Source organism: Conger conger, chromosome 12, assembly GCF_963514075.1.
Source record: "Conger conger chromosome 12, fConCon1.1, whole genome shotgun sequence".
NCBI classification, from domain to species: Eukaryota; Metazoa; Chordata; class Actinopteri; order Anguilliformes; family Congridae; genus Conger; species Conger conger.
Genome location: NC_083771.1, coordinates 33,287,909 through 33,300,613, shown reverse-complemented (window position 1 = coordinate 33,300,613; position 12,705 = coordinate 33,287,909). Strand labels below are relative to the sequence as shown.

The following is a 12,705-nucleotide window of genomic DNA, read 5'->3' as shown; positions in this document are numbered from 1 at the left end:
CATATCTAAATGTCAGCGTGGTGGTCTGCCCAACACTAGTTCAAGACAGACCATACATACACATATGTTTGCATACACACATTTAAATGCACACACATATACATCCTTGCACACACTTTGCTGCTCCTCACTGCACACAGTCCCATGACTTGACCTTCAGTTAGTTACTTGTGTGCATAGAGTGCATACGGGGTCTGAGAAAATAAAACCTTAGATGCACTCAGACGTGAATTCAGGTCGACGCTCCACATGTTTTCACTTGGTTGTGTGTTTGACTGAAAGAACAGGTTATTTTCAAATGCTTTCTGGACTTGGATTGTAATTCAATGTACAGGTTAAAAATGTAATTTCATGGAGGTCAGGGGAATGGGAAAGGGTCGTTATAAGGTCAAGTTTTTTTTTTTTGCTCTCAATGAGCAGTCCCCACAGTGCTCTTCAAACCAGGCCCAAACCTGAAGCATTCTCCCTGGCTCACCCGTACACCAGTTGCATTATTAAAGTGTACTGTTCTTAACAGGCCATGCAGGTCAATTTCCTGCCATGCAGTTTTGGAACGGTCGCTATTTTAACTCGACATTCCAAAATGGACAGAGACACTTCACCTTCTGGAAAGGAGCGAATCTGAAGAAACTTCTATCGTAACTGAATGCGCATACCTGTTCAGTTGGTGGGGAAGGACAGATGTATATGGAACTTGGTTCTTCTCACCCCTTTGGATAATGATGAATCAAACTGCTTTTAGTTTCAACCGACCCCATTTCCTGCAGGATACTCAGGCCGCTGCCAGCAATAAATCTAAAAGTTTTTCTATTTGTAGTATAGATAGTAGATAGTTTCATATGACAGCCAAAAATAAAAGCGCAGTCTGAGCCCCCCTGTGTACAGTGGAGATGGATTCACCAGCAAGTAGCAGGAAGACCAAGCTCTGCTGCACACCGCTAATGTCATTCCAGGTTGGTGTTAAAAAAGGAAAGTGCCAACGTGCCATTTATACCTTCATATTTATGGTTTAGTTTTCATATGTAGGTCAAGTTATGAGGCAGGGGCCAGCCAACGGTCCTAGCAGAAGGGAAAGAGCACAGCCTTTTCAGAAGCTGCTTTTCAAGCCAGCAACCGGCTTCATAACGCTTTCTCATGAAGCAAGGCTGGCCTGTGCTTTGTTTTTGCAAAGGAATGTCATTGAAATAGGTTGATTAAAGATCGTGGAGCACTGCTTTGGCATTTTGTAATGTCACTTTTCAATCTCTTTGGGGTGGTTTACATGACCATTAATTTGTCTTATGCATTTCATTTCTGTGGCTTATTGGTGGGAAAGATTGATGATCTACACCAGAAATGGTTCAAGTTGTAAGGCTGGGTTGTTATTTTTCTAGAGTCATGTGATATTCATGCTTTCAGAGAGAACCTGTGGTGATCTGTGTTGAGAACCTGCGATTGGTCTTTGGCTGTGATTTGGGGACAAATTTAATAATGACTTTTCTGATCTTGGCAGAATTTTACCCCTTTTTGGAATGGATCTGTGCCAGATGAAGATCCTGCTTAGGCTGAATTTTCGGCGAGAAGGCCTGAGAAGCCACCGTTTCCTTTAAGGCCACTGCGCTTTTCCCATTGGGTCAAACCATTGTCAGTCAGGCACCATTGTCGCGGTAATTGGGGCAGAGCATGTTCATTACTGCCAGTGCTGGTTATTTCACACTACGAAGCATTTGCATCCCGGCAAAGTGTTTAAAGGTGTACAGGTTGAGTTTTACTGGGGGCATAATATGCAAGAAGCCCAACATGGTTAACTGTTCCTTCCTCAAATCATGTCCTAAATACACAGTGGAGGGGCAGCCCAGAGGCCCAGAGTTTTTACCTGTCTGCCCCCTGAGGTGTCCTGGATTCTGGTCTCGCTGTTAAGGAGAGTACATCAACAGTATCCTTTGAGTGACTACTGCGCTTGACATTGAAATGTAGGACAAAAGTAATGAGCATTTCCTTGTGAGCATGGGCAACCCAATTGCTGTTATCTCTGTTGATTCAAACCGATGGTTAATCTGCCAGTGATAACATTGTTTCATCCTGCGTACCGCTTAATCTGAATTGGCAGTACCGTTGGGATGATCAACATGTTGTGAAAAGGGGCAAGGTGGAACCCGTCTAACTTTCGGAATATTCCACAGGGTTGTAATCGACAGGTTATACAAAAATAAAATGGGGAAAAAAAAAAACCTTTCTCTGTCGTGAACACGTTACAGGAAGTGCTCCATGGCCCTCGCTTCCTGTAATGGAAGTGATGTTTGTTTCTGGCGTGTTCGCCTCTGAAAGGGGAAGCCACCACTGCAGCTCTGTCCCCTGAAGCAGAAATGAAATTTTCTAATTCTATTACTCAGAATTAGATCTCATGGGTTGTCATTTTCCTTTCCGGTTTTTGTGTAGAATAAGGTTTTTTCTTTTAAATTCTTGCTTGTTGGCAATGTATGCGGTTTGTTTGCCGCTGCCATTTCATGTACACATTCCAAAAGTATAGCGAAGCCTCAAGCCCTGTGTTCCTCCCTTGAGAAAAAGGGGCTTGTAATGGGTTGTAAAGTCCCACTTTCACATGAACCCCCATCCCCCCAGCCCCTTCCCCCCTCTCAAGACGGATGGGGGGGGGGGGGGGGATCTCTGGTTACCTGATGCTGGAGATAACATTCAGCAGGTCTGCCTCCCCTCCCATGGTGCACTGCAGATCAACTGGTCCTGTTCCACCGTGTGTCTTCAGCACAACGCTGGTTTCCATTATCGAAATGGGCCTGCGTGACAGAGACAGTCTGATATCTAATATTAACTGCATTTATAGTAAGTGTAGCCTACTCATGTATATCAATTGCAAATATGAAATGGATATAAAATGGTCGCGTATAACTAAATCATCATCATTGCATTTTATGGACTTGCACTGTGACTATAGCAATACTATTTATATTTTCCAAAAAATAAATGTCTCTGCCACGTCAGCCACTCCTTTGAATCAAAGCTGAAAGGAGACTTTTTATGTCTAAAAATGGCCTTTTAGTTGTGGATTTGGGAAGGGGTTATCTCGTGGGATGCACTTGACCCTGCTGATATTTGTCTAGTGGACTCTGTGGTCTTGGGGCTGACAGCAGAATGCTCGGTGGTACTTAGAGACCAGTTGTGATGCAATGCAGCTGTAGTCACTTAGCCCACAGACTGCTGCCTTGTGTTTCGCAGGGAGCGGAGCACCTATTTTTAGAGCTGTGTACAGTAACTGAAGTTCTGGGGGGGGGGGGGGGTGTTCGTCACGTGCAGTTTTAATGCATAACTTTGAGAGTGGTGTGTTGTTCTTGAGCTGTTTTGAGGCCATAAAGTAAAGAGGCCTCCAGCATTTCCAGGCTGACAGGACTGATGAGCTCGGTCAGGTGTCTCTCCCCCCTCTTTCCAGTCACTCTTTCCCACCATCTTTCACAGACAAGGTGTTTTAGCGGGGTATTTTTTTTTCATGTTTTAGGAGGCAGGAGTGGCTGAAACCGCTCTGCTTCCTGGAGTGGCCCAGTTGTTCTGCTTTAGGAGCTTGGAGTGTAGTGTTAGTAGTTATTTCCCTCTGGCTCATCTTTGACCACACTTGTTTTTGTACACCAAGCCTGGTTCTCCTGAGAGCCGCGTGTCTCCGGTCCGTGCCAGGTTTTGGGGGTGATCGCTGAGCCCCCCTGTCCCCTGCAGCAGCGACAGCGGTTGTCAGCAGGGTAACCTGAGTGTGTGAAGCGCAGAGAGCCCCCTGAGAAAGTGCGTCTGCAGGACCCCCGGCGACACGCCATGTGACCCGCTCTGCGCTCACGCAGAGGTTCAGCTCCCGCCCGCCGGCCCTTCCAGTCCCACCTGCACCCCTTCCACAATGCCCCTTTGTTCCCGCCCATGGCATTCTGGGATAGTTGTCATATGAGAAGCTGGGGACTGCTGTCGCCAACTTTTTATTCAGGAGTTTATTTTTTTGAACATTTTTTTTTTTTTTAGTTTGAGCCTTGTATTGTGTTGCCAGTCTTCAGGTGCTTCGTTTTAATTGCTGGTAATTAAGGTTTTCACTGCAGTCTAGTCGGGGGAGAGGCTGTCAGGCTTTTATACTGCCAAATACTTAATGTTCTCGATTATATGTTCAGAGCACTCTTCCTGTCTGCATTGAGAAATGCATCTGTTAGTCTGGCCAGTGAATGCACATTTTCCCCTGTGCGTAGTGGAAATAAGGAGAGTCCTGTTGCTTCCATTATTGGGGATCTTGTGTCCATTGATCTTTAGACTTCTGTAATTTTGGTGGTAGTGACACTCACCGTTTGATTGGTTCTAATGCTCCTTCCATTTGCGTTTAACTTATTTTAACTGTGGGGGGGGTGACTAGGACCTAGCCCGTTGCAAGACCGCATGAGCCGTTGGTGAACAGACTTCTCAGATTCGACAGCGTATCATGCTGTTGAGGCGCACTTCCTCGTTGGTTAGTTTTGTTTTCATGTATACTCACAAACGGCTTTGCTGTGAACAGGAAACTCATCTTTGCTTCTCAGTGGTTTGTGTGTTTTTATTGTTTGGTTAGTAGCATATCGCTTTAGTGTAGACGCTGTCACCGATCGAGAATGGCGTGTTTTTGGATAGATGGTTATCGCGTCACTCACTGCTCCGTGCGTGAGACCCCTTGTTCCTTGCAGCACATTAGGCCAGGCTGGTAAGTTGTTTGTTGTCCTATTCGTATGCCGGGGCTGTAGGATTGGCTTCTCTTTAGGGGCTCTTTGGGTAGCGGTGTCACCTGTACAGTAATGTGGGCTGCGGGGAAGGGAAACCAATAAGAGGGTCATTCCAGTCATTCGAATGCTGTAGGGCTGCTTCTGAAATAACTGAAATCACGGAACAGCGGTTCCCAAACAGTGGGTCTGCGGTGGGATTGAGGTGCCAGACCACCACTTCAGTGCTCTCTGTCGGTCATGTGTTCCCACAAACCCCTCCAGAAACCCCTCCTTTACAACCTCCTTTATGGGCTGAAAAGTTTTGTTTCTGGTGGATTTTATGGAACTTGAGGATTCATATTTTTCAATATGAATAGTTTGTTGTCGAAACAGAAGGATCATTCCTGACAATGAGAGAATGTTGTCACATAGCTACTGTACGTTCAGCAGCTTGGTCAGGTACAGGGTTGTTGTTGTTGTTGTCAGGAGTTGTCTTCATTGGCACGGTTGTCATGACTCATGACTGAAGTGGATCTGGGAAGATGGTTAGCCAGTCTGTTGGCCATCACGCTGAAATGAGCACCTGCAGAAAGACTAGGAAAGCGCTCTGCTGCCGTTGTGTGTGTTTTTTTTTTCTTGTTTTTTGCAGTAAGGTGCCCTTGTGAAATATTGCCTGACTTTATCAGTCTTGGCTGTGCTTTGGTTTCACTTGGCAGTGAGCAGCTGAGGTAGTTCCTGTCATGTGATGATAAACTTTTTAGCAACTTGTGATTTTCTGGCTTAGTGCTGCAAACCGCACTGTGCAGTTCATAACTCTTTCCTGCTCAGTACAGTAACCTACTGTGCTGCTCTCGCAAGACATTCGACTGCTTTTAGGGATACTGGCTCCACAACGCAGGCTTTGTCTTCGAACAATATATTTGACAAGTGTTGAGAAATAGCTACGTTGACTCAAATTTTTATCTAATGTTAGCAGGCATCCTACTGGCCTGTCTTAAAGTGAAAAGCTAAATATATTCTTTTTGAAAAATAAAAATAATAAACCCTAGTTTTGGGCGATTTCTGTAATTGGAGCGATGGGGGGGGGGGGAGAAACAGTGTCTCTGGGGCAGATTTTCTTTTAAAGGCAGACGAAAGTGCCCCTCATCCTGAAAGGACTCATTCACGTAGCAGAATGGGAGAGCGGTGGACAATGCTGTCAGCACTCATTTGTATGATGTACTGTAAATGTAACCGGCCCAGACTGCTGGAGCTCCTTATCATAACATCCTCCGCAGTCCCAGGCAGAGCAGTGTCTCTGCTGCTCTCTCTGACCGGGGAGGCCAGTTTTCTCTGTCCTCTCCACCAAGTATCCGCAAAACAAAAACAAGTAAAGTTAAAGGACTTTTCCCAGCTTCAGCCGCGGGGTCTACGGCCCTCCCTCTCTCCTTCCTGCGCTTCTTTGGTTCCTTTTCCCGTTCTGTCTCCTTTGGCACACCAGTGAGGAAGAGGGTAAAGATGCATCCCTTTTGAGTAGTTGCTAATATGGTAGGCCTCTATTTTTGTGGATGTGATCTTTTGCACACCTGCAGGAGAGGCCTAGATCGTTGTCTTTAACTCTCGAGCCCCTTCTGGTCCCAGCGGTCGTGTCACAGTCTGCACCCACACCCTGCCTTGCTCGTGCCATTCTTAGGCTTTCCCTTCACAAGCGTTTCCTGAGCTGGCATCGTTTACAGGAAGAGCGCCCTTGCGGTCAGTTGGTGTGGAGCTGGTTCTGTCAACGGAAGTGTTCCGTACATGGTAACGAGAACGGTGGGGGGGGGGGTTAATGCTGGTGCATAGCTCTGTGTCTGTAGCGATGTCCAGGGCTGCCCCATGGCGCCCTGTCCCTCTGACAGACGCCGGTGCTCACTCCGTCCCTCTCCTTCACCTCCCCTGCCTCTAGTCGAGAGATGGACAGCAAGGACACCCTGCGGGGGCTGCAGAAGATGGAGGACCGTCCAGAGGAGCGGATGATCCGGGAGAAGCTGAAGGCCACCTGCATGCCCACCTGGAAGCATGAGTGGCTGGAGAGGCGGAGTAGGAAGGGGCCTGTGGTGAGTCTGAGCCAATCACATGCTTCCGTACTCTCCTTCACTAAACAAAACCCATGCTATCCCAAAAAGTATTTCCCAGAAATTCCTCCTGAGCTGTCCAATTTCCTGGGTATTTGACTATTGCGGAAAATGTATCCACCGAAATAATGTAATTCACCCTTAATACCTTGTTGAAATTAAATGCATGCAGTATGAAAATAGAAATCAGATTGTGTGTTGAACGATCTACAGTAAAGCATTCATTTGATTGTCTGGGACGTTCTTTTGTTGTCTCTGAAAGAGAAAACCAGCCGGATCCTGCTGAACTGCGGTCATTTGGCTTCATTCATTGCCCCTGCTGGGTTTTCCCCTCTGATTTTATCTTTCTGTTAAACTAAAGCCAAAATCTGCACACATTAGCCAGGGAACTGGACCTCTCCACCTTCACTGGAAAGCACTCAAACCCTGTGAGTGAAGGATTCAGTTCTGATCCAGCAGAGTCTGTGGAGAGATGCATCCGTGCTAAATTTAGTGTCTTGAGTGTAATAGAAGTCGTTTGGAGGAGTGTAAAGACGCAACTCAAGGGATATGCAGTTATCCTTGCAGATAGTTGGAGCATTAAACAACATTGCTGCTGGTTTACTTGCTACTTCCTCTTTACCAAAATTTGGCTTGGGATACCAGGGAGTAATGTGACCATCACATGAGGACTGATTGGAAGTGGCTGGTGTGTGATCAGAGGCTTCCTGTCTTGAGACTGGTGTGCGGTGTTCTAGCCTGCTTTCCCAGCCGTTGCCGTAGTGACGCCATCCCCGCCCCCTCAGGTGGTGAAGCCCATCCCGCTGCGGCCGGACGGCAGCGAGGCGGGTCGGCAGGGGGCCGAGGGCGGAGGGGACGCGCAGACGCCCACGTCCCCCCAGTCCCGGGGCCGCCGCAGCCCCTCTCCCGGCCCCACCTCTTCCTCCTCTTCCTCTTCCTCTGGAAAGAACGGCGGGAAGCCCGAGTCTCCCGGTGTGCGCAGGAAGAGAGCGTCCCCGGTCCCAGTGAGTCCTGCTCTACTCGTCTGATATGGACATCCAACACCTGCACTAGACATGTTTACATGCTTTACTCCTACACTAGAGACGCGTTTACACGCTTTACTCCTACACTAAAGAGACACGTTTACACGCTTTACTCCTACACTAAAGAGACATGTTTACACGCTTTACTCCTACACTAAAGAGACACATTTACACACTTTACTCCTACATTAAAGAGACACGTTTACACGCTTTACTCCTACATTAAAGAGACGCGTTTACACGCTTTACTCCTACACTAGAGACACGTTTACATGCTTTACTCCTACACTAAAGAGACACGTTTACATGCTTTACTCCTACACTAGACACGTTTACACGCTTTACTCCTACACTAGACACGTTTACACGCTTTACTCCTACACTAAAGAGACACGTTTACATGCTTTACTCCTACACTAAAGAGACACGTTTACATGCTTTACTCCTACACTAGACACGTTTACACGCTTTACTCCTGCACTAAAGAGACACGTTTACACACTTTACTCCTACACTAAAGACACGTGTTTACACGCTTTACTCCTACACTAGAGACACGTTTACACACTTTACTCCTACACTAAAGAGACACGTTTACACGCTTTACTCCTACACTAGACACGTTTACACGCTTTACTCCTACACGAAAGAGACCTGTTCACCTGCTTTACACCCACACCTAAAGAGACCTGTTTAGCTGCTTTACACCTACACTAAAGAGTCCTGTTCACCTGCTTTCACCTTAAATTCACTTTCCCGACACACCTACACTAAAAAAACATACTTTAACACACTTTACACTAATACTAAATGGCATGTTCATTTTTTATATTATAAATGAATATAATAAATATCCACCATATTTAACTTGTTAAGCAGCTGTACTGGAGCCCGCTGTCATTTTTTTTCCACTGACTTGAGCTTGTTTTGTGTAGTTTCAGAGCGGGCGAGTCACCCCCCCTCGACGTGCGCCCTCCCCAGACGGTTTCTCCCCTTACAGCCCCGAGGAGACCAACCGCAGAGTGAATAAAGTCATGAGGGCCCGCCTCTACCTGCTTCAGCAGATTGGGCCCAACTCCTTCCTGATTGGTGGAGACAGCCCCGACAACAAATACAGGGTTTTCATTGGCCCGCAGGTAGGAATAGCAGCCGCATAAAGTTAAATAAATCTGCCCTCTAGTGTGTTGCCTCATTAAATTCATCTACTGCTGTTCGCTGCTGTTGCCATGGCCTGGCAGTCATGGTAACCATAGAGTAACCAAGGAAAGTTTTCAAGTAGATGCACTTCCCCCTGCGGGCTTCCTGTTTTATGCCACTGTCACTTTGCATGGCTTGCCAACACTCTGCCAGCTATTATTGATGAGCTAGCAATCTTACAAAGTGAGGTATTTACACACGGCTACTTGACTGTGTGTGTACATTAAGAAATCTTAACTGCACTAGCTAGCTCTTGGGCAGAACTGTCTTTAATTGTATTTTTAGTGGCCACAGTGTTTCTGTGGCCACAAGGCAATAAAATGCGCAAGGAAATGGACCAATGCACTCGTCTGCCCTGAAGAGTGGGCGTACGTGCTGCTTCAGTGTCCTGCTGTCTGGAGGGGAGGTGGGGGGGGACTTTTAGTCTGCATTTAAAAATTCTTGTGAGAATGCCCACATTTTTTTGATGGCAAATATGTACCAAGTTCTGAAGGTCTATACATGGGCTGGTAGAAATTTGTGGGACTTAATGCAAAACTTTGCGTTAAAGATTCTTGAGAAAATACCTAGAAAAATGTAGTTTGTCCACCAGGATTGCATCTTAAAACCAGCACTAGTTTTATTTCTCCCTCCATCTTAACCGGTAGTTTGTGGTTGCTGTCATGAAGGTCTGTAAATAATTTTGGTCATTAAGATGCCGTCTCAGCCTTGGTTTGAGAGAGGCTTGTCCCAGGCTCTTGAGACTGTGTAACGTTGTAGATAACGCCTGTACTGCGCTGCTCTGTGAGTGTATATGGTGTACGTGTATGTCAGGAGTATCTGGATAAAGGCGTCTCTCCTCCCTCAGACCTGCAGCTGTGGCCGAGGGACCTTCTGCATCCACGTCCTCTTCGTCATGCTCCGGGTTTTTCAGCTGGAGCCCTCCGACCCCCTGCTCTGGAGGAAGACCCTCAAGAACTTTGAGGTGATCTTTCCGCCCCTCGCGCCCTTACGGACCGCATCCTCGTGTCGGCACGAATCGTGCTGCTCTTTGTCTGTCCCAGTGTCGCAGTGTCAGTATCAACCTCCGTCTGCCCCATAGAACTTCAGCCACTAAATAGTCATTCAGTCAGACCAGCTAAATCTCTCTCAGCACTCCTCAAACTAAAACATCCCCCCGGACCCCTATCTGAATGAATCCCACCTCCCAAAGCATCGCGAACAGAATGGGATAGCGCTGGTGGCCCTTATTTAAGTATGGGAATGTTTTAAATGATGGTGCTATGGATTTTACAGCACGATGAAGTTCCATATCATAGTGTGATTGCAGTGGATGCACAGCAAAAATAAATAAGTTCGCCTCAACAAGCATTTTAGTCTTATATTTAGACATTGCTTTTTTGCTAAATATGGCAAAAGTATTGCCAATGAGGTGACTCAACTTTCGCTTGTCAAGCAAACAGTAACTGAAAACAAGCTAATATTTCCTACTTGAGAGTAAAACAAAATATACATTTTGGTCTTGCAAGATTAAGACAGACTTTATTTTGCAGTGTGTATTATTAGTTTGAGGGTTAAATTCTGTTGCTTATCATTGTGTGTTGCACAGGTGGAGAGCTTATTTCAGAAGTACCACAATCGGCGTAGCTCGCGGATTAAGGCCCCTTCGCGCAACACCATTCAGAAGTTTGTCTCCCGCATGTCCAACTCGCACACGTCGTGCACGTCCAGCACCTCGTCGTCCGGGAACGAGAACAGGTACGCCTCCCTCCCAGAACCGTTCCTGGAGGGCAGAACGTGTTTCTGTTTCTGTTATGACATCAAGCTGTGAGGAGCTGGGTGCAAAGGCCTTGAGTTAAATTACACTGCACTGATTTAGTAGACGCCGTTATCCAGAACGACTGAAAATGAAACGCCTTCTTCAGTGTAAGGAATGCACACGTGCACACAGGAGCTGCATTTGCTCATCTCGTATTTGAGGATATTTCACGAAGCATGAAGTGCAGCAGCATGTGTCCGTCACCGTATGCTCATGATGTGCTTCGTGAGCTAACTCTGAGCACTGTGAGCCCTTCTTGAGCTAACTCTGAGCACTGTGCTAGCCCTTTATGAGCTAACTGAGCACTGTCTGAGCCCTTCATGAGCTAACTCTGAGCACTGCAAGCCCTTCATGAGCTAACTGTGGGCACTGGTGTCTGAAGCGATCTGGTGAGGGCTGTTGTTTGAAATCTCTCTCTCTCTCCGTCTCCCTCCCTCTCCTTCTCCTGGGGCAGCAGTCTGAAGGACGAGGAGGAGCAGATGTGTCCCATCTGCCTGCTGGACATGCTGGATGAGGAGAGCCTGACCGTGTGTGAGGAGGGCTGCAGGAACAAGCTGCACCACCACTGCATGTCCATCTGTGAGTGCCCCGCTCCCACTGCCCGCTCCCACTGCCCGCTCACACTTACCGCTCACACTGACCACACCCCGCTCACACTGCCCGCTCACACTGACCACACCCACTGCCCGCTCCCACTGCCCGCTCCCACTGCCCGCTCCCACTGCCCACTCACACTGACCGCTCCCACTGCCCGCTCACACTGCCCGCTCGCACTGCCCACTCACACTGACCGCTCCCACTGCCCGCTCACACCGACCACGCCCCGCTCACACTGACCGACCACGCCCCGCTCGCACTGACCGACCACGCCCCGCTCGCACTGACCGACCACGCCCCGCTCGCACTGACCGACCACGCCCCGCTCGCACTGACCGACCACGCCCCGCTCGCACTGACCGACCACGCCCCGCTCGCACTGACCGACCACGCCCCGCTCGCACTGACCGACCACGCCCCGCTCGCACTGACCGACCACGCCCCGCTCGCACTGACCAACCACGCCCTGCTTGCACTGACCGACCACGCCCCGCTCACACTGACCGCTCCCACTGACCACACCCCGCTCACACTGACCGCTCACACCGACCACACCCCGCTCACACTGACCGACCACGCCCAGCTCACACTGACCGACCACGCCCCGCTCACACTGACCGCTCCCACTGACCACGCCCCGCTCACACTGACCGACCACGCCCCGCTCGCACTGACCGACCACGCCCCGCTCACACTGACCGCTCCCACTGACCACACCCCGCTCACACTGACCGCTAACACTGACCGACCACGCCCCGCCCGCACTGTGAATATATATATATGAATATATATATATGAATATTACTGGAGGTTATATTGGCATGCAGCCACCAGGGTGTCAGTAATGTCACTCACAATTTGTCACCCCTCCTAGTAAATCATTCAGCATAGTGTAAACCGCAAAGTGAAATTGGGTGAGAAATACATGGCATTTTAGATTTTTAATGGACCACTACTCTGTTCCTGTCAAGGACCTTAGGAGCCAGAGATGATATTTCTTGCACAGTGGGAGTTTTAAGCATAAGCCAGTGTGCTGGGTTGTCATTTTCCTCTTAATTTAGAGTGAATTGTATGCCAGTAATGACACAAGTGGAAAGAGGAACAAAGCTATTTTTGTTAGAATAACTTTCAGTTAAGCAGCTTTCTGTTGCTCTTCACAGCTTGCCGTGGAGTTTCAGCCAGCCAGCAACAGCGTCCGTTTATCAAACCGTGCTCTTCAGTACTTACACCATCTCACACTTCACCAGAATCAGCTTCATTTTCACAACGTTTTTTGGACATTTCAAATTAACACTGATGCCTCC

General features: G+C 48.1%; 1 protein-coding gene across 3 annotated transcripts in view; it reads left to right on the top strand.

Annotated features, from left to right (window-relative positions):
- Positions 1 to 12,705, top strand: part of map3k1 (mitogen-activated protein kinase kinase kinase 1, E3 ubiquitin protein ligase) — a 46,548-nt gene that overhangs the window by 20,181 nt on the left and 13,662 nt on the right. The window contains exons 1-7 of one of the 3 annotated variants that reach the window (XM_061263445.1): positions 4,509 to 4,693; positions 6,616 to 6,766; positions 7,570 to 7,788; positions 8,745 to 8,945; positions 9,854 to 9,970; positions 10,595 to 10,743; positions 11,259 to 11,383. In XM_061263445.1, coding sequence (XP_061119429.1) covers positions 4,605 to 4,693; positions 6,616 to 6,766; positions 7,570 to 7,788; positions 8,745 to 8,945; positions 9,854 to 9,970; positions 10,595 to 10,743; positions 11,259 to 11,383 — 1,051 coding nt within the window. In that variant the 5' untranslated portion in view covers positions 4,509 to 4,604. Of the gene's footprint in view, positions 1 to 4,508; positions 4,694 to 6,615; positions 6,767 to 7,569; positions 7,789 to 8,744; positions 8,946 to 9,853; positions 9,971 to 10,594; positions 10,744 to 11,258; positions 11,384 to 12,705 lie in introns of those variants that run through there. The other 2 variants (XM_061263444.1, XM_061263443.1) reach the window with 2 other exon arrangements.